The 27,359-nt window shown below is 37.6% G+C and overlaps 1 protein-coding gene across 2 annotated transcripts in view; it reads right to left on the bottom strand.

Moving 5' to 3' along the window:
* Positions 1–7,038: 7,038 nt before the first annotated feature.
* Positions 7,039–27,359, bottom strand: part of wdr7 (WD repeat domain 7) — a 71,223-nt gene continuing 50,902 nt past the window's right edge. For both annotated transcript variants that reach the window (XM_077497291.1, XM_077497292.1), the window contains 8 exons: positions 25,527–25,754; positions 19,364–19,550; positions 13,980–14,097; positions 13,692–13,841; positions 13,439–13,521; positions 13,263–13,362; positions 12,097–12,201; positions 7,039–10,650 (listed from right to left, as the gene is read on the bottom strand). In XM_077497291.1, coding sequence (XP_077353417.1) covers positions 10,447–10,650; positions 12,097–12,201; positions 13,263–13,362; positions 13,439–13,521; positions 13,692–13,841; positions 13,980–14,097; positions 19,364–19,550; positions 25,527–25,754 — 1,175 coding nt within the window. In that variant the 3' untranslated portion in view covers positions 7,039–10,446. The remainder of the gene's footprint in view (positions 10,651–12,096; positions 12,202–13,262; positions 13,363–13,438; positions 13,522–13,691; positions 13,842–13,979; positions 14,098–19,363; positions 19,551–25,526; positions 25,755–27,359) is intronic.

Below are 27,359 nucleotides of genomic sequence, written 5' to 3'. Positions count from 1 at the left end.
ATATTGTTCAAATGTCAACTAGCTTCAAAAATTTACGCCTCCTGGGGTATATATCGCCTGATTCCACATTTCTTACAGTATTTTCACAATTTAACATTTAATATAATCTTTTACCCATTCATTTTCAATAGGACAGTCATTGAACTTTTTCCAAGTATCACTTTCCACGCCCAATTCCATATATATAACTTATCATCATTACCAAGTGTGCTCGGTGGCATAGTTGGTAAAGTGCATTGTCCAGTAACCAGGAGGTTATAATTTCATAATTTATCTCTCAATTTACTTCATAAGCATTCCACATGCATTCAAATCTTAGCATACAGCTATTAGCATTCAACTTTCAGCATTCCCACGCAATTTCTCAATGGGACAGTCATTGAACTTTTTCTAAGTATCGCTTTCCACACCAACTTTCATATATATTTATCATCATTACCAGGTGTCTGATACTGCTCGGTGGCACAGCTGGTAAAATGCATTGTCCAGTAAGCAGGAGGTGATAATTTCAGAATTTATCTCTCAATATGCTTTCAGCATTCCCACGCAATTTCTCCAGAATTTGCACTTCAGTGTTTGGCTGTAAGAATCTAAGTAAAATAAATAAATAAATAAATAAATAAATAAATAAATAATAATAATAGTTATTATTATTATTATTATTATTATTTTCATGCCCAACAATATTCCAATAATTGTAAAACCATCCCGTTAAAACAACGAAAATAAAACAAAATATACTGGAAATTATTGAGCGGGCATTTGTTCTTTCTGCCCTGTCTCGTCTCGTCTCTCTTTTGAAGTGTTGAGTTGTGTGTGTGAGCGGCGAGTGTATCGATCCGTACACTCGCAGCAATCTTCAACCTTAACCAGCCCGTGTTCGCGCCAGTCACATCCTGCTGGCCGCCGTCGCTACTGCTGAGCTTCCGGGTTTAATAGACCCGAGGAATCTGCTCAACAGGACATTGAGAATCTGGAGGTGACAAGCTTGCTTTTCTACTTTCTGGCTGTGGACACGGATCTTTCTTATTTGCTGTTTATTGTTATAGTTGTTGCTTCTATATTTGCTGTGGGGGAATTATGGTCGGATATGTTATTTTTTTGGTAGGTGTGCTGGCGTCACAGAATTTGCCATTTAACTGCTGGAACATATACCGTATATCATTGTAAATATACTTCCCATTTTGATTGTTTTACATTTAAAATTAAACCCTAAACTTTTACATTTGATAGCTCAACTTAAATCATGCTACATGATATGTGTCACAAAAGTTGGGTCCTCAATTATCTGCCTTTTTCCCCCATAAGTGCAACATTCAAGTCAAATGACAAATGTATGGAAAAAGTGGACCTTTTTTAAGTGGCAAATATGTCAGAATATTTGCAAATAAATGCTAAAAATGGGGCAATGACTTGCGCATGTGCATACCTAAAAATATGCTGTATGGAAATCATGCACTGCAGATAATAAATCATAAAAATGACAAACAATTTTGACTTCATTTTCTAAGATATAATGTACGTATAGCTTTTTTATGTATTTATTTATTTTATTATTATTATTTTTTTTACATGTATACTTACACATGCACAAGTCAATACCCATGGCAATATAGGAAAAAAAAACGTTTTTAACATTTCGCTACAAGTACGTATAAACGTATTTACCAGTCAAAAATGTTTAATCCACATTGGAATATGTGCTAATTCTTTCTTTTTTTTTTTTTTTTTTTTATTTAAATCAAACTAGTGTCAAACCTGCAATATTATACTAATTATTGTAGTCGTAACTGTGGTGTTAATACTATTCCATATTGTACAAGTTATGTTCAGAATAAAATTAATACCTCTCCAAAAATATAATCCACCATTATAAACGTTTTTGTTATTGAAATATCCGAATGGCACAGCAGCAGTGCACTAGACTGAAAATGGTCGGACAGAAGGTAACTTTTTGTTTTAGAGGAATTCATTTTATGTGTATGTAGTTTCATCCCAAGTGTTACTTTTCTATTTGATAGTTTTAAAGCACAAAAACAGAGAAAAAAACAGGAAAGCATCTGGTAAAATTATTTTGCAAACGCAGCTCCTTGAGCCCTCAACATTAGATGGCACTCGTACTTAAAATGAAGAGCAATTGAAGAGCTTTTCTGCTCTTCACTAATTGAAAACTCAGCCCTACACACACACAATTCCCCACGCTCACCAACTTGAAGAACAAACTCCAATCTTGCCGGCGCTTACACACACATACAGTAACGCTTTTGATCTCCTCCTCGCGCAGCACTTAACATCGACTTTCTCTTCGTATTCATCTTAAACGTTGACACGCGAGGACTTTGTCCCACGTTTAGGTATGCGCAGATTCTTTCTCGGGATTAATGAGAATTTAGCAGGTTGGCGGCCGCCATGTTGAGATGTGTCAAGGAGGCGCTGAGAAAAGATGCGGGTGGATAAGTGCAGCACTTAAAACCGTTTGTAGGGATGAAGATCTTTAAGTGGGCGGTGAGGGTTTGAATCTGGAATTCAAATTCACAGCATGAACACAAGCAAGTGGAAATGAGAAGTGAAATACATGTTGTACACATTCATCTCGAAATCTAGATTGTCTGCAAACAAACTTATTATATTTAAAACTCTAAATATAAACCTGACAGTTTTATATTAGTGAGATGATTTGAGATGAACGTATCACTCGCGATAAACGAGAGAACTGCAGTTAGTTTTCAATTTGTTTTGAAATTTGAGTTCGTTTTGGTTGGTTTTCAGCCAATGTTTGTTCGTTTTTAATCATTTTTTTGGAGATGCTTCGTTTTAGTTTAGTTTATTAGCTTTAGTGTTAGATTTTTTTACGTGTCTCTTGTGTGCAAGATTAAAAAATATCCCATTAAGAAAATTTCAATGAAAATACATTTAAAACATTTTAAAAACAACCATCCACAAATTAAATAGAGATACTGTATAACAGTCCAATGACTGTAATTATTCTACTTTATTTTCATTAGTTATTTAGTTAGTTTTCCTTAAAGGGATACTTGACTCATTGAGCCATTTTCAGCAGTAAAAAGTTAATATTTTGTCCAGTATGAATTTGATAACTTCATTACTTTTCTTGTACAATTAATAACTTTAAAAATTAATTTTTCTACTTGCTGTCCACTGAAGATGACATCACCTGTGCTGCGGAAGTAAGGGAACGACCAAACATGGCTCACCTGTTTTCTGGGTTTGGTCAGTGTGAGTGAGTGAGTGAGTGAGTGAGTGAGTGAGTGAGTGAGTGAGTGAGTAAAAAAAAATAAAAAAAATAGTATTTATAGGTATTAATTGAACATGAAAAATAATGACGCTACCAAATCCATTCTGGACAAAATATTAACTTTTTACTGCTGAAAATGGCTCAATGAGTCACGTATCGCATTAAGTCAAATAACATTGGTGTGGAGGCAGTTGTTATGTAAATTAGCCGCACAATTCCATAACAATTGGCTGGAAATTCACAACAATGCCGTGCTCACGACATGTTTTATTAAAAATGAAATTTATTTTCATTGTTCTAATATTTACGCAACAGTAGGGTCAAGTGCCTAGACGGGTGCTTCTCATAAAAAGTGATGGAGAAAACGTGTGGAGGAACAGATGGGAAGGAACATGTCACCTGTACACACACATATATCATGAGCAGGTCATAGGTCAGAATCCCCCCCACCCACCCACTTCAACCCCACAAAAGCACGTCATCCCATTCCGCAGACCCACAAACTCCAGCACCTTAAACGCCGTTAGTTACGTTAAGCCGACTATAAGCCGCCGTGTGGCGAAACAAAGAATTGATAATTGAAAAGTAAAGCGGCAGTGATTAATTTTTGACAGCGTGCTGCTTTTTAAAGGAAGGCAGTTGATGTGAGAAACCCCGGTGAATCAAAGCTCCGGCTGGGCTCTCGGGGTTTGCGCCCGTCCATCCTCCATCGCTCGGCTCGGTTTTAATGCCCACCTGAGGGACTATAGGGGAGGGAAGCGAGGGGAAACCGAGGTTCTCTGACTCCACGTCGATACTTTTGCTTTCCAGCTGAGCAGAATCACAGCCTCTCTGCTCTTAACTAATCGAAATCTAAAGCCCACCCGCTCCACTTCTCTCATCTGGTCTTCCTCTCGCTCCACTTTCTCTTCATCCTCACCAACTTTAGGAACAAACTCCAAGCTTGTCAGCGCTAAACACACATATAGTCTCCTTTTGATCTCCTCCTCGCCCGCCACTTAACATCGACTTTCTTTCCTATTCGTTTTAAACGTTGACACACGAGGACTTTGTCCCATGTTTAAGTATGCACAGATTCTTTCTCAGGATTAAAGACAACCGGCGGCCATGTTGAGATGGGCCAAAGAGGCGCTGAGAATTACAGATAAGCGCTGCACTTAAAATAGTTTGTAGCTATAAAAGTCTTCGTGTAGGCCGCAGTGAGGCTTTTAATCCTCCGGCTGGGTCCAAAACACAGCGCAAGTGGGAAAAGTATTCAATGGAACCTTAAAAGTTCAACACACATTTCGCAAAAATGTGTCACATGACTCATCAGACCGCAGTTTGAAAATGAATGTGCTAAACTAATTTCGTCGTGTTAACATTTGCATGATGCCTTTGTCCTTCAAGTCAAGATATAATGCTTTATTTTTATGTAATTTTTAACAATTTATTTAAAGCTTTAACAATAACAGCATATGAATAAATGTTTTTTTTTTTTATTTTGTTCCACAAACTAATGTTACCCATGCAAGCGCCTGTAAACCATCAATAACAGCAAGATAATATCGATAAACAGTAGATCCTTTGCTAATCTTTTTATCTTCACCAAAAAATAATTTGGAATGCAGAAACTTTGGGAATATCAATAATTGAAAAATACTTGCCTTTTGGATAATAACCAAAAAGTCTGTTTGTTCACTGAGAAAAGAAGAAGAAAGATAAAGATCACACAAGCAAAGCACACGATCTCACGCTTGCCAATAAATAAAGTGAAACCATACAACGCTGACCCCGCGACCTTCTTCCATTTAACACCCTTTACAGTCAAGAGCGACATGTTGTCGACACTCAGTTGTGTTGTCCATTGAATGCTTGCATGATGGAGCAGATACACTTGCGTACTAATCAATATATGTTGACACGTGGTCAGCCTTCAACTCAACTAGTATGGAGCAATTTCCGCACGTGCTTTTTATGACGTGAAGCTTAAAAAAAAACAAAAAAAACCGGCCTGAGCATCAACTGAATCAGGATTACAGGTTCAGTCCAGATGCTCCTTCTCAGTCCGTGTATTCAAAACAATAAGCTTGACAAACTAGGTCTCCCAGAGCCGTCATTTTGATTGTCCTCAAAATTGGATTTGTTTACTCTGTTTACATAGGTCAGTGGTGTCCAAACTACGGCCCGGGAGCCATTTGCGGCTTGCTGTCCATTTGTCAGTGGCCCGCGACATATGCTAAAAATGGCATTGGACTCAGTTCAAATAAAATGAACAAAAACAAAAATGTTTGGAGCTGGTCAAAGTAAGAAGGGAGGGTGTCAAAAAACACAGGTGCCATTAAAGGTTATTTTAGTTATCAGGTCTTAAAAATGAGTAACGATACAGTTTTTTGGCTCCCGATACCGATACCTATACCCAGCTTTGCAGTATCAGCCGATACCGATACTTAAGGTTTTTTTTCCTCAACATGAAAAAGCTGTCCTGCCATTGGTTCAGAGCATTCAAGGACCAATAGGATATCTTAGAGCGGCATGCAGTGAGCATGTCACATACCAGTGAATGTCATGCACCAGCAAGACACAAGATGCTGCATCCAAAATCCTATATTAGCGTTGGAATTAATGGTATCAGCATGTTACTTGTGAGTAGTCACCGATACCGATACCACTGTTTTAATGCAGTATCGGCACCTCTGCCGATACCAGTATCGGTATCAGAACAACACTACTAGCAACACAGTCATATGGAAACACTGGGTAGCAAAACTGCTCGGCGGGAATATGCAATTTGATGGGTTGGCAGCGACGGGAATATGCAATTTGATTGGTTGGCAACGTCACACTGGGCGACACACGTCTGTTTAACGTGTTTGGGTTCACCCACAAACCAAAGCGACTTCCGTGATTCATCAGATTGTTGTGGATATGTAATACCGGTAATTCAATTCAACATTTGCTTTCACCGTCATAACAGCCGTAACTACAAATGGTCCTGCGACAAAACACCCCTGAGCTAGTGTAAAAGCACAGGTAGAAACACTTATTACCACACCCCCAACCCCAAGACAGTTTGAAAGTGCCACCTTTTCAGTCACGAGTGTGTGCTCATCATGGAGAGAAGGGTATGTGAAGAGAAAAGCAGTACTGCATTCAGGATCATAATCAGGTACAATTTTTCATCTCACCACAAAGAATCAAAGTTTCTCCAAAATTAATTTCAATCAATCATTCATTCACTTAATAATAATAATAATAATAATAATAATAATAGATATATTTTAGGGACATTATATATGAATGGGCACTTACATGTCAACAATCTGCAAACCCAGGTTTGAATACAGATTCAATGTTAAAATAGGGTAAAGCTTGGTTCACACGGCTGGAGAATTTCTCCTATCGACAATTGTAAGGATGAGCAAGCAATAATCTTAAAGGGATTTATATAAAAACATCAATATATATATATAAAGTGCAAATTTAAATAAATCCATAAATGAAAAGTTTCCTATATCTCACTGAGGTGCAAATGTAACTCATTTGAGATTTTTTGTCAGGATTCGCAAAAGATCTTCACAGAGAGTAAAAAAATTGCCTGAATATGTCCGAAATGTCTGCGACAAGTAAAAACTGTCCGAACATCTAACAAATCCTGATGAAAACCTTAAATTTCACAATCTTCACAAGCATTCACTGCTTCGTGACATCCCAACTTTCATTAATCCTGAGTGAGAAAAAAACCAAATCCTCACATGACAGAACAGCATCTAGCAAGAATACAAGCGACGGCCAAACAAGTCTCGTCTTAGTTGCATCTTTATTAGTCACACGGTGAAAACAAGAACACAGCTTACCACTACACATTCATTTGATACACAGTGGATTCAAACTGTTGCAGAGGTGCTCACATGCATGCACTATACATACACGCAAGTTAATATCGTTACGACATAAACACAATATACACTCATCAACCACTTGATATGGTGCACCGATATAGTATGATACACTATATTTATCTTATCTTACCTTATCTTATAGCAAGTGAAGCAAAGTTTAAAAACCTCTTGGGTGGAGGCTATTGTATTTTACTGAATTCTACTCATTTGAACACATTTTAGTGATTTTTTTTTTTTTTGTCTAGACAATTGAGCTGAAGCTAAAGAAAATGTCATACACAGAAAGAAATTTGTAAAACTGACTTACAATGTCAAAATGTGTCATTATAATCCAGTTGAAAGGGAAAAAAGGTGATGTTATATCATGCTGTAACCCTTGAAGGTTTCTACCACATTGCATCATGCCACTTACGCTTCCTCGCTTCACTTCCTCCGTCAAAGAATGTTTTCATTTTTTTGGATGACTGATCTTCCTCACTTGTTACTTACTCTTCAGCTCTTCCTCTTTGCCTTCGTTTTCTCACCTTCCCTCCCCAGAGAGGCCGGCAAAAATGCTCTTTTTTTTTTTCTTTTTCTCTAAACCATGAGCATGCTGGAGAAAACCAAAGATTAAGATATCAATGCTCTCTGGAATCACAGTGGATATAAAAAGTCTACACACCCCTGTTTTTGAAATAATTCATCTTGTCTTACATTATTATTATTATTTTTAATACCACACGTCATAAGACCAGGGGTGTGTAGTTTTTTTTTTTTTTTTTTTTTTAGCCACTGTACTATTGAAGTTACAAGCTCAGTCTGGACTTTTTTCCCCCTTTTGTCTAAATTGAGACGAAACTTGTGAAAAGCTTTGACACTTGTGTTTACAGGTGAGTATCAGTGTTAGAAGCCTTCTGACACCACCACTGCAAACTGACAGGAAACAAGAGGGCAGAATCGAGGACTCCAGGGAGAGTTGGAAGACACAAACACAATGAGAAATATTTTTGAAAAACTACATTTACACTGCCTAAATGATATTACAATTTAAACCCATTCACAAAGTCATTCTTTATAAATATATGATATACACATCTATGAATATTTTCCTCTTTGTGCATAAAAATCTGCAAGAAACAAAACAGTGATGCAAAAAGGTCCGGACTGGAATGGTTATTTGCAAAAACAAACAAATACATCATCACATTTGCCAGGCAGGCAGTCACATACACCAACAGCGACAAGTAAGAAAATCGTAAGATTAATACTCAACTACATTACACGCAAGCACATGTCGGGATTTTATGTAGTAGAAGGAAAAAAATTGGAACAATAACCATTATCTTTGAAATATTTGACCATCCAGCACTAAAGCTCATCCTATCCTACCAATGCTGAATTTGTTTAATGGAGGAAAGCAGGAAGTTTCTTATTCATGTTTTGATTGCATGTAAGGAAATGTCAATTAATGGCAACGTGTTTTCTCTGACACAATTTTGTCATGGAGGGAACTTTAACAACTCATTTTCACATGAATGCGCCCTGTCAAGAGCAACTGAGGTTTAGTACCTTGCTAACGTATACGTGCGCTTTAAACCCGTATCCCACTGAGGGGATAACGAACAAATGTTGATTTCACACAGGGTCTATTCAATGTCGCAGCGGTTCCTAAACATTCTCTAAACAGTCTTTTTAACAAGGACATTTTTAACACGTTGTGACTAAAGACCATTAGGACAGTTTAGAGAACCATTGAGACCATTTAGGAAACCATTAAGACGGTTTAGAAAAGGTTTAGGAAACATTGCGACATTGAACAAACCCTGACATTTGTTAGCATCACCTGTGGAGGGTTTGCCAGGGCTCATTCAAGGTTCATCTGAGGGTTCGTTCAATGTCGCAGCAGCGTTTCCTAAATATTCCCTAAACAGTCTTAATGTTCTCTAAAAGAGTTTTAGTGGTTGCTTTTGTTGCAAGGAACTTTTGAATATTCCCTGCATCAAGAGCAAACATTAAACGGAATCATTAAGACTGTTTAGTGAATGTTTATTTTCTAAACATTCTCAAACATTGCGACCTTGATCGAACCACAGCTAGGCCTACCCTAACGTAAGCGTTGCAAATGTTCGCCCTTCAGTGGGATACGGGCTTTATCTTGATATTAACAGATGACAGACCACTCTACAAGTTGCCCCATTCTGCTCCATAAAAAGAATACATGAGGATAGCCAAAGCAATGGCTGACAACCACAACTAATATTTTCATGGCGGCCACTCAAGTGAAATGATTTATCCAGCAATAAAATAAAATAGTGACCTACAATTTGAATACAAACCAAAGCTAATTTGCTGGCATAATAAGGCTGACAAATAAATAGAAATAAATGCAGGAACCTTTAACTCTTTTACTGCCACAAGTTATTAAAAAACAACCACCAATAACAGCGGATTTCGAGCATTTTAACTCATTTTTCGAAGCAAACCGAATTTTGTGTTCTTTTGCTACATAAACAACATGGGTACCACATTAAAGATCGCATTAAATTCTTTCATTCGAAAAAAAAAAGTATGTTTCTACCTTATTCCGTTCTTTAGTAATCACCATTTGAAAATAGGTCATTTGAGTGACATTGAGCGAAAATTGAAAAGATTCATTTTCTCCACAGTGACTTTGATGCTAATATTTTTTGTTTAGTGACACTCCATCAAATAAGGTTTAATGTTACAAAGGCTTTGATCGTTCACGTCAGCCTTGAAAACGTTCGATTTCATCAGATTGCGTCATGTTTCATTGTAATTCGCAGCTCTAGTTAGGGCCCGAGCAGCTACTGCTGCCATCTGCCGGCCATAGTTAATGGGTGTTTTGATTTCACAACACATTGACCCGGCCGCGCTGCACTTGGATGTTGCACTGACCACTGATATATTAAAAAAAAAAAAAAAAAAAAAAAAAAAAAAAAGTATTTGACGTCACTTCACGTTTATGCATCGTGATTTTATTAAACGTTGTTAAACATTTTTGGCAGTCAAAGAGTTAATGGCTCCAATTGTGACTAAGGCAGAAAAAAAATAGGAATGACGAAGTTATAAATGACTAAAGTAACATATGAACACATTAGAATGCTAGCCTTGTGTTTCTGCCAATAAATATAATAAGTGAATTCCTTCATGAGCATCACTTTAGGAGGTAAAACAACACTATATATACATATCAGCCAAAAATTAGAGTGGGTTCCAAGACTTCCAATAATTTCCAAGTGGTGCTGCAAAAAACCTTGAAGCTGAACATCAATGTGTTCGATCAACACAAGAACTGGATATGAACTCCATTTAAACCATGAAGCGGTGCTCCTTGCCGTCATGTGCCATCAGGATAACGTTCCGGTTGGAGGTCCAGATAAGGCGGGCGAGCTTCAAGTGGTTCTGGGAGCCAGGAGATGCCGGCTGCACCGGAGGAACCTGGTAGGTCTTAATGCAGCGCAGCTGAGGGGCTGAGTTCAACATCCCAATGCTGCCCAGCAGACTGGTGTTCATCTGAGTTGGGCAATTACAAAAACATTCTTCTTTACTGTCAACTCTCCTTCAAACACACCGACAGACAGTAATGAAGAGAAAATCACACTCAATCCCCTGGAAAGTCTGGTGAAGTTTGATGCAGACCAAATATGAAATGTTACTCACTTTTAGTTCATATATGTAGTCATGTCCGTTCCAATGTTTTTGCTCACTTGAAAAGTGTGTGGCTTCAAACAAAAGGCACCATCAAAGACAAGCTGGGATTCTGAACTTTTGTCTCAAACTCATCTTTTGATCTGAAACCCAAATGTCTTACTACACAACTAAAACAAAGAATTGATCTTTCCGTTCCAATACTTTAGGATGTCATTTCATTACTACAGCAGCCAGCTAATATGGGCAGTCGTCTTTTGCACTTAATTTTATAAGAAGCCATTGGTTTTGTGTGCATTTACGGACTTGACTAACTCATTTACTCCCAAAAAACGTATAAATATGTTCTATTTTAAATATTTTAAGTGTCCCAAAGACGTATTTATTCGTTTTTATGTTTTATAATGCTAGAACATACAGAAGGCTTTTTGATGTAGCCTCTCAACTGCAAAGAACGGTTGAAGAAATTGTAGTTATTACACAAACGGCCAGCAGGTGGCATCAGAGTAAAGGAGATCAACCAGGACCATTTTGAAAACAAGCTAAATTACTCACCATTGTAAATAGATTTGTGAATAATGATAAAACTTAGCTATATTCTAATGCTAATTGCTGCAAAACGGAAACATAGAAATATACCTCCCCCCCCCCCCCCCCCCCCCCCCCCCCCCCCCCGATTTCATTTGGTAGGTTCCATGTTTTTATAGCAATCGACCACAATATTCTGTGGGCCTTGCAAAATCAGTCAAAATCCTTTTGCCTTAAAACATTTTGAATAACTGTAAATTGCGGGTATTTTTTCGAACCTAACCCCAGTGAAAAACGAGGAAACACTGTAACTTGAAATAAAGCCAGGAATTGGCCTGATACCAATACCTGGTATCAATACCTAGTCTTGATCGCGCCCTCACATGGATATCATGCAATGATGGCTAAAACACAAAACCTTCTATCAAAAATCAGTTCTGATGCAGATAGCAAGTTTTGCTCTTCTACATTTTACCTGCAAACTTGAGTGGATGCTTTGGTCAGGTGACTTTGCTGTCACAACAAAGGATGAGGTTTACCTTGCATATAAGACTGAATATGAAAATCATTTCTTATTCTCATCATCCAAAGTGAAAAAAACAAAAAACAATCAGAAAATCCTGATGAAAGTGAGTTGTGCATTTCGGCTAGTGATGTCATTAGATGTAATTGGTTTACAAATAGTTTTAAAAACAGATTTCTGGCTATAAAATGGATTCATGTAGAACTTTTATATTTTAACATGTTCAGAGACAAAGAAAGCAACGTGTGCATGTTATTTACCTGCCAGAAAGAGATGTGACTGTCAGCGTTGGAGTAGGTTGCCAGGTAACGCCCATCAGGGGCAAATGACACCGCTGTGATTGGACCCTTATGACCATGGATATTCTAGAAAGAAAGAGACAGGAAATCACAATTCACAATGGAAATCGGAAATTTGTGCCATTGTGTAGTAACACTGGTGGACTTTTGAATGAAGTTTAAGGACCCTTGTATCATTCGAAGAATTTCATTGCGACAAAGCAGAAAATCTCAGGATTTTTCTTGACAGTAAATCTTTGGTTTGAGCAAGATAATTCCATCAGGTGTGGGGCAGCTTCGGGTCCAACAGATGCTCGCGAGACGAAATGAAGCAACACTGCACTGCGAGTAACCAAATAAAATGTCCCAGCAGATGAAAGGTGCGTAACACAATAAAAGCCCTCGCAGAAATCTCCATCCCGATCCTGCCTGTGACTGGGATTAGAAACGCTCACCACTAGATGAGATTAAGGCACGTCGCCCTGGGCGCCCAAGACCTTGAAATTATAGCCCATCTGTGGTTATAGAGAAGAAAAATATAATAGCACAATGAAATGAAATTCTTATATTTTTACCTGGTTCTCTCACTTGTATTAGATCCCAGTTGTGTTGGCTGAATTATGTGATTTTTTTTTTTCCAGTCTTCCAAGCCAATCTCTCTCTTTTCAAACACTCTTAATGATTTTCAATCTTTTCATGTTTAAGTTTTAGGTTTCTATTACCTCATTTTAGCAACACCTGATTCCTATTTGACATTGCTTAAATGATTCTACATCACGAGATCAATTACGTTATGTCAAAAGATTTTTCTCGTGTTTGTAAAATTATTTATAAAAATAACAAAATGGCCTTCGATAGGATATCACCACATGGGCTCAGGAACACTTGAGAAAAATAATGTCATACAGTTCAGCTCTAAGTGCACAATTATTCCAGATGTTCAGATAAACAATGGCGATGCTTTGATCAGATCGTCATTTTTTATTTTTTTTTGTCATAAACATTAGAAGAGACCATCCATGAAGTGAACTCTCAACAATTTATTTTTGAACAGGAATGAGAATGAAGGAAGGAAGGAATTGAATATGGCGAAGAGATGTAAAATAGATATAGCTTATTGTAGCTTTATTTTCATGGTCTGAACGCACCTGACATTTTCCGGTGCGGACATCATAGAGGGCCACGGAACCGTGACGAGCTCCGACGGCAATGCGGTGACTGCGGTCGCAGTAACCCACCATGTAGAACCTGAAGATGTTCCCAATAATCAAAAATGAAGTCCTGAACAAGACAGTGAGACAATTTGAATTCCACACCAACTTACTTGCAAATAGCAGGAAAACACTCTTGCAGCCCTTTTTTCTTTACCAGAGAGCCTTCAATACAGTACATGATGATGTCCATCACCTAAAAACAAGAAGATAATGCAAGATACTGAGAAGGTGCTACTTTATTGCCAAGATCTGTGCCTTTTGTCATGGAAATGTACATTAAATAATCCATAATATTGGAGAAAGTCAAAGCGACTTTGAAATATACAATCTAGTCATCTATAAAAAACTGTTTGACATGATAACCTCAACAAGCAAGTCCACAACATCTCCAGGCATCTTCTCGATCAGGATGTCAATCACTCTCAATATTTCCGTCTTGGCTCGGGCCAGAGTGGTGGTGTGAACGTTCTGCTGTGACTGAGAGTTAGCCTGGGCTGCATTATATCGATGGACCTGAAAAACAACAACATGATATTTGTGTTCACAGAACAAAGAGAAGCTAGCTTATAGCTATATTGCATGATTCTGTTTTACATATTATTACATATTTCTGCCAACATCTTGAGGCACGTTGAACTCATTTGGTCTCACCTCTCTTGCAATAGTGGTGATGAAGGCTGGCGGCCGGGCAGTCGCAATGAGAGAGAGGGCGTGTCGGGCTGAGCGAGCCGAATCTGCTGGCGGGTTGAGCGGCAAACCCATGGTAATGCTACATGGACATAGAGGAAGAGAAATTTTGATTGAAATTCTGGGACATTATTTCTCATCTTCATTGAAAGGGGTAAAAATCGGGGAAAAAAAAATCCAGATCAGATTTGGTAAAAAACAAAACAAAAAAACATTAACTATAATTAGCAGAAAACTGATATTAACATGGCAATGTCAAAAACAGCATGTCATTTTCAACACTTCACATTGGTCAATAAGGGCTGGTATCAATTATAATTTATCAATCGATTCAATTTCAATTCACAAGAGTTCAGTTCAATTTGATTTTGATTTTTTCCAATTCACTTCAATCCAATATCAATAAATTGTGGATGATCAATTCTTAAATGTATTTGAGCCTAGCATTTAAGTTGTAAAAAATGTCCTCTGTAGTGGACACATCATAAATTAAATATAAAAACTTTTTTTTTTTTCAAAAATTTCTTTTGCAGTATGCCAGTTACTTCACAAAGATTGGGGGAATATCAAAATAAACATGATTGGACAATATTTTTTTCCTAGGAGTCAGGAGGATATGATTCCATATCCACGAAAAAAAAAAAAAAAAAAAAGATGAGGCCTACTCGTGTAGTATAAGGCAGTATAAGACCCAGTGTATGTGTAACTAAGACATGACTACCATCTAGTGGCAAATATTACAACTTAAAATTAAGTCGGACTCGCAGATTCACATAGTTGCTGATTTATTTATTTTTTTAAACTAATATTTGGTCATTTTGAATTTTCCCCTTTTGAAGATTTTTTTGGGGTTTCTTTCTTCTTCTTTTTTTGTTTTTGTTGTAAATGCATTTTTTGGGAGGGAATTAATCAAGGGGCCACTCAGTTTGGCCACCAGTGTCCGATCGCTGAGGTAGTCCCAATAATTTAAGTTACCAGCAAACCAACCAGTCTGTAATTTACTCAAAAAGTCAAACGTGTAACCTGCCAGGCCCTTGTGGTGTAGATTTCTGATTGGAATGACTCACACAATGCGACTGATGTTATTAGCTCCTTCCTCACACATAACAATCAATATCCCCCCTTTTATCACTGTGAGTGTGTGCATGTGCATACATGTGTTTGTGTGGGCTCGAGTGGATAAATCTCATGGTTGTACTGGCTACACAAACCAAGCTGGTTCTTACTCTGAACTTGAATAAAATAGTAGTTTAATCATTCCAATATATTGAAAATTTGGAGAGAGTCAAGAAACATTTGTACTTAGTATGCACCAGAACCGTAGATAGAGTACGGCGAATCACCCTGTTATAATACATTCACTGGTACCATGAAAAATTGTCTTTATTATCAAGTGTCTTGCTTCTTATATCAGGACCCGAAAGGAAATAAAGCAAATACATGTCATCATCAGATCTCTTATTTGAATATATTGTGATATGTATGAACACACTGATACATTTCCAGCATTCACAACATTGATAATCAAAATCCATATTTATATATATATATATTTATATAGTAAAATATACCATATACTAGTAATAACCTCTATCATACATGCAGTGCATTCCTTGTTATCAGCTTGTCAATTACATGAAAGGTTAAAAACTAAAACAAGGGGAAACTATAAAACAGTACAGTTGTGTTTCACCTTTCATTCTACTCCTTCCGTTGAGTAATGTCAAGGGGTTGACTTGTATTAAATGTAGTTCTGATGTTCATAGGCACTAGTTCATTCATTCATTTCCTCTACCTCTTACTCCTCACAAGGGTTGCGGGGCATAAGTTCAATGAACACTAAATATGTATTTATAGCCACTCTCAATAAGTCTCAAAATAATTGTTGACAGTTAGATAATCAAGCCAAACTGTAAAAATACTACCGCTAATCATTTACTTCTTCCTTCAGTGTCGGTGTGTAAAGTGATGACATCGACATCTGGTGTGTGTGCGTTCGCGTGTGATCCCACTGATAATGATAATTCAGATTATTTCATTACATGTGCTTAATGTTGGTCATTAACCTCATTGCTTTTCAGTACAATTAGCTCCTTGCACTCCTGCCTTATATCAACATTGTGACTGTTTCCAATTACACCCGACACTATAAATGGAATTAAACATTTCAGCTTTGCTGATTTATTGCTTATATATTACCCGCGTTAATCTGTGGCTGTGATCTGTAATCAGAGGAGATGAATCGCGCAAGTCACCCCCTTCTCTCGTCCGCGCGCGTTCTCTCTCCTCCCTGATTCACTCATTTGTTAACAAGGCCTTGCTCGCCCTCCCTTGGCTTTTCACCCCCTCTGTCACACATATATACACGGAGAAGTGAGGGGCCAGCTGTTCGGGTGTTTGTCGTGTGTGTCTTATTCCTGTTGCATTGTGGGAGTCCATTATGCCGTTGTCTAGTGAATGGCTCCCATTGACTAAGCCTTGACATTATAAATTGCCCACTAATCTCTTCACTTCATATATTTGAAAGTCTCTCTCTCTCTCTCTATCTCGCTCAGTAGCGAGCTAGCTAGCTAGCTCTATCTAGCTAGCTCTAGCTAGCTAGCTAGATAGCTCTCTCTCTCTCTCAACACTTTCCCTTCTGCTCACTGTTGGTTTCTGTCTCACACACACCGTGCAATCTTGCTGTAACCAAAGTACTGTATCTGCTGTAAATAAACCACCACTTATTAACTGTTCCCAATTATCACCCAATTTACAAATACATAAATCATCACTCTCCTACAGAAAACCTCCTATGTCCAAATTTGGAGAGTTTCATATGTTCTCACAAATAGATTTTAGAAATTTTGGACAAGTTTGTTATTTTTACAAATTATTGACTCAAGTTGGGTTTAAAAAAAAAAAAATTGAATAATTGATAGCGAATCTATTTTCCTTTTTGAGCCAGACATCGATTCATAACACTGTGAATCGAATATTTTAACTCATTCACTGCCTTTGACAAGTATAGTTGTCAATTACATTTTTTAGAGCGGGGATAGATGGGGGAGAATCTGATTGTGCTCCACTGTAAATGTCAAACTTGGAAACAACTTTACTGATGCCCAACCACCGGTAGATGACATCATTGCACCATTTTATATGAAATAAACACAGTTTCAGAGTCCATGGGAGAAATGGCTATTTTGTTCGGCTTCTAACCCTTTTTGGTTGGATTAGGATAGTGGATCTTTTATGCATTGAAAAATATATGAGCAACACAATGAAAAAACAAAACAAAACAAAAACCTTAATGTACTGAGGTGAGAGGCTTTCCTTTCAAGCTGATGTGTGTTCCGGAAATGTTACCAAAATTACTTGGTATTTTTCTAAAGTCTTTTTTTTTTTTTTTTTTTTTTTAAAGAAATGAACAGAGTAGGTAAAGCAACATCCTGTAGACCAGCAACCCGGTATTGAAAATGTATCAAACCTGTGCAAGTCTTCCACACCGGGGGCTTTTCCCCTTCTGTACGTATTGAAAAGCGGATTATCACTTTCACTCACACAAGGCGCTCTGTGAGGAGTGTATTGATGACTAGTAGTGTGCAACAGGGACAAAGAGCCTCACTGCCATTCAGCTGCATGGAAATACAAGCTTGTGTGTGCACGTGCATTTCCTTTCAGCGAGTTGCACATTCACCTCCTCAGAAGCTACTTTCTCCTTTTCCTACTTCAACTACGGGAATGGTGCGAGTAATTAAAGCAGGTACTCTGCCTTAGAATTGGTTTTCAGATGGTCACATGCACAAAATCCATGTATTTTTCAAACGAAATTATGCATAAACAAACTGAACTGTGTTCATTCCTCTTCTGTGTAGACGCACACAAACAGGCACTCATACCCCAACAGATAGCAGACAGTCATACTCATTAAAGCAGACTAGCATGTCTCGGGTTTCAAACGTAACAAAATCAGTTCATGGCGAATATAGTAAATATGTCATGTGATGATTCTTTTTTTTTTTTTTTTTTTTTTTTTATGAAAAAAAGAAAATGTTTCCTTCACCGTAAAAGCATGTGCATGATTTTAGGAAGTGGTCATTTTACTAAGACAGATGAAGACAGAAAATGGCTGACATGTCAGTGCAATACAGACGATGCAACATCACGGTAATGTCCTGCAATCAGATTAACGTCTAGATCCCATGTTTTAGTGTCAGCGCTGCGTTGCGTTTGTGTGCAGCTTTTCACTATATTATACAGTACAATAGCATAATATTACACTATAACCTATTATGCTGTATTATGAGAAATATTGGCATTAAGATCAAACATAAACACGAGTCAATGTCGTATTTAAGATTTGATGTTTATGTTTTTTCATATGAAATACAAAGCAAGGGTTCAACGTCATTGGTTTCAATTCTACAGAAGTAAATTTGTACCAGTTTTAGCTACCGGTTTAAAAGTTCAACTCCAAATGAAAGTATGTGAGGTCCAGTCTAAACAGTATGCAAATAAGTAGTTAGAAATACAGGCAGTCATTAATCTAAACTTTAAGTCAAGGGAGATTTGACAATATGTCGTGATATTACAGCGCACAATTCCGGTACTGATTCAATATGCAGCCGAATCGATGTTTAAAACATCAATTTTTGATGGAAATATTCAACAAAACGTCTTACTTAGGGTTAGGGTTCACACTTCAAGCAAAATTACAAACACCACAATTAAAGATTCAATATAACAATTAGGGATGGGCGAGTACCGATACCAGGTATCGGTATCGGGCCGATACCAGCCTTTTTTCAAGTACTCGAGTACTCGTGACTCAGACGAGTACAAGCGACCGATGGCAGAGGGGGAAGACGTTAAGTGAATCCTCCTTGCCTGTAACTGGCGCGAGCTTGCAGCACTTTTTCACCAAAACTTCACCGGTTTGGAAATACTTCAAAATTGTGAATCTTAATCTAAAAGAGCATTTTTTTTGTTTTATTTTGAGCGTTAAGACTATTGAAGAGTGACTGTGCTGTTTTTTTTGGTCAAAATTAAAGGAAATATATTTGTTTAAAAATATCTTTTAGTCATTTTTTTTATTTGTCAAAATGTACTACTGGTATCGGCAGTTGGTATCGGTATCGGTGAGTACTGAGGAGTATCGGTATCGGTGTCGGTCTGAAAAAAAAGTGGTATCGAACATCCCTAATAACAATAAAGCAATTTGGAGAGCTTGTTGTGAAACTGTGTGAAATGAATTGATTAAACGTGAATTTTGCCCCTGATGAGCAATTCGGAGAATGAATGAACAAATTAATTTTCCCCATACTTGAAACATGAAAAAAAATAAATGTATGTGTGCACGGACTCACTTGGCCAGCTGCTTCTCGGCGTCAGCGCAGAGCTCCAGCAGTCCCATGAGCACCGCAGACACGTCCATGTACGGCTCCCACACGGTGAAGCCTCGGCCGATCAGATCGATGGCAGTGCGACGGATTGTGCTGTGCGGCGGCAGCTTGGGGCTGGGGGGCTGCAGTAGCAGGAAGGTCAGTGCCTTACCTGAGATAGTAAAACACGGACATTACTATTTCAACAATTCACTGAAATTTTACGACTTAGATTGGCACAGAGGTAAAGAACGCCACTAGTTACTTATGTGCATTCACTGATCCCGTTATTGAAAAATAAATTCTGATTTTTGTTTTTGAAATTCAAGACACAGATATAGGTTTTTACTTGTGAACAAAACTGAATCTGAAACCGGATTTGCATGCTTCGTTTTATCGTCATTGGAGATCTTTGGTAGCAGGATGTTACATCGCTAAAGGCAACACAATGTACATTACAACTGTCATGAATTCTACAATAAAAATAACATATTATAATTGAGAATTGACAAATTTCTCAAGATTAAATTGAGGTGCGAGTAGAAATCCAACATGCCCACACGGGATGAAGCAACTGAGTGAAATGGAGGTCATTTCATAGCTGACCTGACATTTGAGCTGGCCTCTGTGGGGGCGCACTGACCATTAAGGGTCCAAAAAATACCCCCCAGCCCTCAATAACGTCCCCCTCCCCCAAGCACACGTAACGTTGGCTAGCTCCCAGGTGACTGACCGACTGTAGATCTTGCCAGCGGAGCACCGAGCCTCAGCAGAGTGATATAGAGGAGACGTAACCAAAACGAGGCAGCTCAAATACCAGGACCTGATTTTATAGTGTTGGTACGGTAAATGTTAACACAAAACAAGAAGGAAAAACACCGATATAAAAAAAAAAACAAAAAAAACAAAAAAACTGTACAACTAGAGATGGCAAAATAACCCATAGATGTGCTATATACATCCATTGTGTCAAATGGCAAATTGATGAAATAATTTTAACAAATGCTATTCTGGATTTCTCTGGATATTTTCTTTAACGGTTTAATATGTTCATTGTAAGAGTTATATGAAGAATCATTTAAAACACTAATATACTCCCCTCAACTTTATTTCTGGAGCACTTTAACAACATTAGAGCTGTCAAAATCAATTATTGTCTAAAATCAAGTACCGTATTTTCCTCACTATAAGGCGCACCTTCAATGAATGACATACTTGTTGTACATAAAATATCAATAAACAATAATTAAAATGATACATATATAAATAAATCAAATATTTTCTAGTTAAAATATAAAAGATTCCTTCAATCTGCCTTAGATGGCAGAGAACCTTATTGGTGTATTTATCCATACACAGGCACTCAGATGTACACGTGTGAACACACACAGCCTGTGGGGATGTGGTAATCAAAAATAAAGCTAGAAATAAAACATCGGTCGCAGTGATGAGTACAGCGGTTATGACATACCTCACTAATGATACATAAAACCTTGATCGCTTTTTTTTTCCCTCTTGTGCTCATATTGATGAGAATGACAGACAGTAGCATGAAGATCGTCAGCAGTATAAATAAGTATGTTGTTAACATGTTGAGGCTGAATAAATATTTTATAGCTGAAAGAGGGCTAAAATTTTAATTCTGAATCGGTGGTTGTACATTTCGGACACCCTAACTATGTCAAATAAATAAGAAATGCTCACCTACGCATTAAGGCTTTGCCAAACTATTAATTTGATAGTCAACTAGTAACTAGTTATTTTTATGATTACCGGTAGTCAACTTATTAGATCATATGTAAGTGCAGCTGCTATAGTCATACCAAAATTGTTTAGATAGCCATGTTTATGTTTCTTGTTCATTTTCAATACATGGTAAAACAAAAAAAACAAAACAAAAAAATGCCAACAAAAATAGCTCGCAAGAATAAATTTTAACCTTTAACCTTTTTTTTTTTTCATGTTTTTCATGATAATAACCAACACCACTTAAGATCTTTCAACAATTACGGCATTGTTTTGCTATGCAACCCTAACCCAGAAAAAAAATCATGATAGAATTTATAGGCATTCCATATTTTCTTTCAGCCTGTCCGTCACATGATACAACTTTAGTCTTATCAGGCCTTAAAATGAACAAGAAATTCAAGAAAATATTGGTGTCCATTGTCTAATCAATTTTTTTCATGAGTGTCATATCTTTTTTCAGCTTGGTGATATTGCAAATTAAAAATAAGGACAATAATAATGACTTTTATTAAACGTTGCAGCTTGAACAAACATTCCTGACATGCTATTATGAGGTTTATGTATGATTATATAAACTAATAAATAAAGTACTTCATATTTTTGTACCTTTCATAGGTAAGATTTTTTGTTTATTTTGTTAATTTAAGACTAATTTGCATTCTCAAGGCAAATAACATGGAAATGTTTCAGTGGTAGCTACTGTAATAATCAGTTGGGAATTGTTGACAACTGCTCAAATAAATTAAATATGAAACAATCAAAACAAAACTAATACGCTCTTTATACAACAAGCAACTTTATTGAATTCCCCTGTAATTTCTGTTTAAAATATGCAAACATTCATTTGCTAACTTCATTGTTGTTCTGCTCCTGACAGCAAATCAATGTGCGCTCCAGAGAGCGATTAGTTTCACATAAACTGATAACCAGTATATAAAATGAATGGGTGAATGTGTGGGAGACCTTAGGGGAGGAGTGTGGTGTAGGGGTCAGAGGGCAAAAGATCATTGCTCAAAGTCAAATCCTTGATGTGAATATGTATGCCGACGCTCTGCTCATAGTGAAACACAGAAGCCACCATGCCACCACGCCACCACAAACATAGAATAAGTGTCACAGGTCATGATGTGATTGATGAAGGTGGTGGGTGGGCGTGTCGATTTGTGTGTGTGTACTTACCTGTTGAAATTTTAAGCTGACTTTCCCATTTTTGTTTAAAAAGACAATTAAAGAAAGTCTCGAGACTCAATTGGAGCTCTACTGCTGACATCAGTGAAGAAAAAGTGAGAGTAGTCTCCACTGAGGTCCATTTCTCTCGGCGGACATCTTTATTTAAAGGAAGGCTCTAGATTCAAATGACTCAATATCTATTGACAAAGCATCAGTCGGCCATAATGGGCTGTTCGTTAGAGTAGTAAACATGTCACATTAACACCGAGAGGGTAATTAGAGCAGGAGTTTGGTCGAGGAAACGGACAACGGGAGGAAAGCGAGGAGTGAAAGAAGAGAGTGTGAAATGGCAACAGATTGGTACATTTTAATTTACGGGCTAACCTAACTGCCGACACAACAGGGTTTTTACTTTCTTTCCTCCAGCTACCACACTTTTTTCCACTGTTTCACTTGAGTGAAGGCAAATCAATGTTAAGGACTTAGTGGAGAAAGGTCTTGAAGGTCTTGTCTTCTCTTCACTGTCTAATGTTCTGGCATACGGCTTATGAGTGTATACTTGACAAAATTCTTTGAAAACGTCTTTTAACTCATTCACTCCCAGCCATTTTCACTGAAGCAACCTCATTGGCTCCCGGCTGTTTTACTGGATTTTGACTGATTTTGGTGCAAGGCCCAGAATATTGTGTTCTATTGCTAGAAAAAACATGGAACCTACCAAAAGAAAGATTACAGTCTCTTCTTTCATCAGGAACAAAACAACAACTATATTTGTATCTGTTTCCATTTTACGGCAATTGACATTAGATTATAGCTAAGTTTCCTCATTATTCACAAATCTTTTTAAAATCCGTGCGGAAATGAGCCTTTTTTGCAACATGGCCCTGGTTGATCTCTTATACTCCGCTGCCACCGCCATTTTTGTAATAACTACCATTGCTTCAATCATTCTCTTCAGTTCAGAGGTTGCATCAAAGCATTCTGCTGTAGCATAAAACAACAACAAAAACGTATAAATACGTCTATGGGACCATGGTAATATTTAAAATAGAACGTATTTATACGTTTTTGGAGGCAAATGAGTTAAGCATGAATTACACGTTCAAAGTTATTCAGTTAAGCGCAACAGTATGATCCCTGAACGACTGGTATGAAATTTAAATGAGAACATTTTACATTTACAGTATTGCGGAAAACTGTTTTTGTGCAAAGTACTGCCCAAAAAAAAAAAAAAAAAAGAGGTGAAAAAGAAATAACTCAATTTCCAATCAGCTCTCATGAATGTTTCAAAATGCCACCATTCATGATGAATGGACCCCTGTAGGGACTTGCAGTATTTTGACATTTACGACAGAGATAATTGTCCAGAGAAAGAACACAATGGACAGTTTGTCTTTTTTATCATGTCCAACCATTCCTTTGTCATCATCTGTCCGTCATTCCTTCCATCCTAGGCTCAATTTCCCCCTCCATCCTCTACGTTTCTTCTCTCCCCACATGAAAACATAAATCCATACGCTGCCGTGTAGACTACTGTACCCAGCTTCTCTCTGGGAAGACAGCTCTCATTTATCACGCACGCACACAGCACTGTATGCCAACAACACCAATCCATCTTTCAATTTCATGACAGAGACAGGTGAAGTACGAGATGGGGTGGACGGAGAGAGAAAAACAATAGACTGAATGAGAAAAGGCTGAAGGACAGACTGATGGAATGAGGCTAAGAATACTGAGGAGGCCTGAATGAAAATATAGAAACAACATTTTCACATGCTTGTATGGTGCTCTGAAATATCGCTGAGTGTAATTTATTGGGATTGTATTCTAAAACATTATCAAAGAAAACCAAAGTTTCCGACGCTGTGAAAATGCCCTGAATGCACCATTTTGCTTTCGTAGCATTAGCAACTAGCAAGTGTGTAGCGTTATTCTGTTGTCCCCAAGTGTCCTTTAAGCTGTTTAATGACGCCGCAGTTGGAGTTAACTGTAAAACTAACCACACAACGTAAAGAATTACATCCACTATATATTTAAATACAAAACATGATTCGTTTCTAAAACATTGCTAGCCTAGCACGGACAGGAATTTAGCAAATGCTAACAGGAAGACAGGAAGTTTAACGTAGACTTCGGGAGTGTTTTTCCTTCAAATAACGAATATCCACACACAAATCTTGTGGGAACACATATTAACAGATGAGATAACACTACGCACAGGCACAAATTCTTCCCAATGTGTGATAGACGAGTTATTTTAATAGAATTCAATCACAACCTTCTTCTGTACTCACTTTAAGTGTGTACGCCATGGATGCATGGCACCACACTGCCCCCAAGAGGCCAAAACGCACAGGAATAGTCAAGTTATCTTGATTTATATAGCACTTTCAAGCAGCCTTAGCTGTCAATATTTGTATAAAATATATTTTTAATAAATAATCGGCAGATTTATCAGTAATTGGCTTTTTTTTTTTCTGACAAAAATCGATATCGGCCTCAAAAAGGGCACTAATCAGCAAGCAACTGGTATTGCCCACTATCAATACCAGTTTTGTGTGAAAAGCCAACTTTCTTTCAAAAACATCTATGGCCTGGAAGATGAGTCAACCAAAACAATGGAAGTAGAGTGACATAGTTAAAAGACTGTCATATTTAAGTTCAATATATTACTGAAGTATGAGATTTTTAGGGGGTTCATGCAAGTGTTGAGTCCATTCAGGTGAGCTATCTACAGTGTGTCCGGACTCCAGCCCCAACTTAAAATCACCATGGATCACAGCCTATCAGTAAGCAGACAGGCTCCGTCTCGGGGTGGATGCCCCCAGAGACAACCAATCAGAGCTCTGGAGAAGCAGGATGGAAGAGCGACTCTGCTTAGTGCAGGTTTGATGCTCACTGAGGCTCAAGTGCTCCAGGCTCAGTGTGGCACAGGCTCAGATCAATCAGTGTGCATGTGCATGTGTGTGTTTAGCGCCAAGCTCTTTAAAGAGTCAAGCTTGACAGATTAAAATCAATCTTAACTCTACCCCTCACCTTTAATCCCACTGATTTTTTTTAACAGTTCTAGATTTGTGACAAAACTGTATTGCATAAGGAGATAGTCGCATCACGGAATGCATTGCGATTGAATTGCGTGGTACTGTATTACATAATGATCTACTTAACCCTGAAAAGAGCAGTGTCATGTTTTAGTTGTGTTGTGTTTAGAAGTGTCCCAGTTACTTACATGTGTGTCTTGCCAGGGAATAATTTGAGGACCCGCCACTTGTTGGTCCAAAGCCTTCAGGGACCTGCCCGCCGGCCCGAGTACGTGCTGCACCTTTTGGGGGTTCGATCTCAGCCCCAAACTCGGCCCCGATGACACCCAGCAACACGATGGCGGTGGCCTGTTTGCGGCGCTCCTCATACGAATTGGAGATCTTCTTGGCGTTTGGTGGAAGGTTGGAAAGACAGCCTTGCGCACAGAGACAAAGAGAACTTGGTGTGAGTTTCAAGGGAAACATTGCAGCCTTTCAAATTTAGCAAACCTCATACGAATGGTTAGACGCTTTGACTTCCACATCAAACAAAATGGAGAATCTAAATATATTTTTCATAGTCTGAATCATTTTTTACACAGGATATATATAATTTAGGGGTGTCAGGTGACCAAATTTTTGTAATCGTAATTAATCATATGACTTGAATAGTAAACTGATGATTAATCGCAAATTTTAGAACTGTTCTAAATGTACAATAAAAAAATATCTACGCTTTCATACTCTTGTTATAACCTTGCTCTCGCAAGATGAATTCTCGCGGTATTTGTGAGTTCACAAACTCCGGAGAATACATCTTGTACCGCTCCCGCAGATAACTGCCGTTCCCGAACGGTTCGGACCAATCACAGAGTGACATTGTGTTTGGGGGCGGGATTTACAACTGTGACGAAACCAGGAAGCAAGCGCCGACGCCGGAGCTAACAAACCAACCTAACATGTACGTATGGACGCTGAAATTAATTCTGTTCTCACAGAATGACTTATCGTTTCCTTGTTGAATGTTGAACAGCGAGAGGCGCTTCGTGCATTTCTAGCTGGTAAGATGTTCGTGCTTTTCCCTCTCTTCGACATGAACGAAGACAGAATTTTTAGCCGTGGCCGTGATTGGTTAAAACAAACTATTGTACTATTGAATTATTGTACGGAATGTCCCGCCTATTCCCAAACAAATTACTGCGGAGTGGTACCAGATGGATATTGCGAAGCATACCCATCTGGCTATTGCCAGGTTACTCTTGTTAACATAAAAATAGAAAAATATTAAATAGAAATATGGCTGCATCATTTAGTTATTGATGCAGTAATTTCACAATATTTAATAAAATGTAGGTAAAATGAAAAAGATCTGTCCTGAAAAAAAATGAGTGTGATATTGATTTGCGTTGAGGTCACTTCTCTGCCACTAGATGGCATAACTACATCTGTAAGACAGTATTTTTCTTTTCATATTAAGAGCTATCTAATCTTCAACATGAAGTAACTTGTGAAATTCTGCACAATTTTATTAAAATTGTAAAATACAATTGACCCCAGTCTGCACAAATATATGTATTATTATTATTAAATTTATTACTGTGAAATTTTGACAGGCTTTCCAAGTCAGGGGCGATCATTAAAAAATAAAATAAAAATTGTGGCGTGAAAGGAACTTTAAATTAAATCAAAATTAATGCACTAATTTTGACACCCCTAATTTATTTACTTATTTAGTTAGTTTTTTTTTTAATTATTTTATTATTTTTAATATATGTTATTATTTAACATTTTATCAGGCTGAATTTTTATTTTCAGACCAAAGGTAGAGGACCTTTTTTTTTTTTTTTTTTGTTAATATTTGGATTAATATGGTTAATTAACATTAACATTTCTTTATTTTATTATAATTTCGTAATCTGGAGACCTGTGAATCAAAATGAAGCTGATATCAACTAAAAGGCAAACAGTACTTCTATTGTCAGGTCATTACTTAGAGCCAAACAAAGACACACCTTACTGTTCAACTGAATCTTTTGTTACAG

This window comes from Festucalex cinctus, chromosome 15 (assembly GCF_051991245.1).
Source record: "Festucalex cinctus isolate MCC-2025b chromosome 15, RoL_Fcin_1.0, whole genome shotgun sequence".
In the NCBI taxonomy this organism is placed as follows: Eukaryota; Metazoa; Chordata; class Actinopteri; order Syngnathiformes; family Syngnathidae; genus Festucalex; species Festucalex cinctus.
Note: the sequence above shows the minus strand (reverse complement) of the source record. Positions and strands in the feature narration are given on the sequence as shown.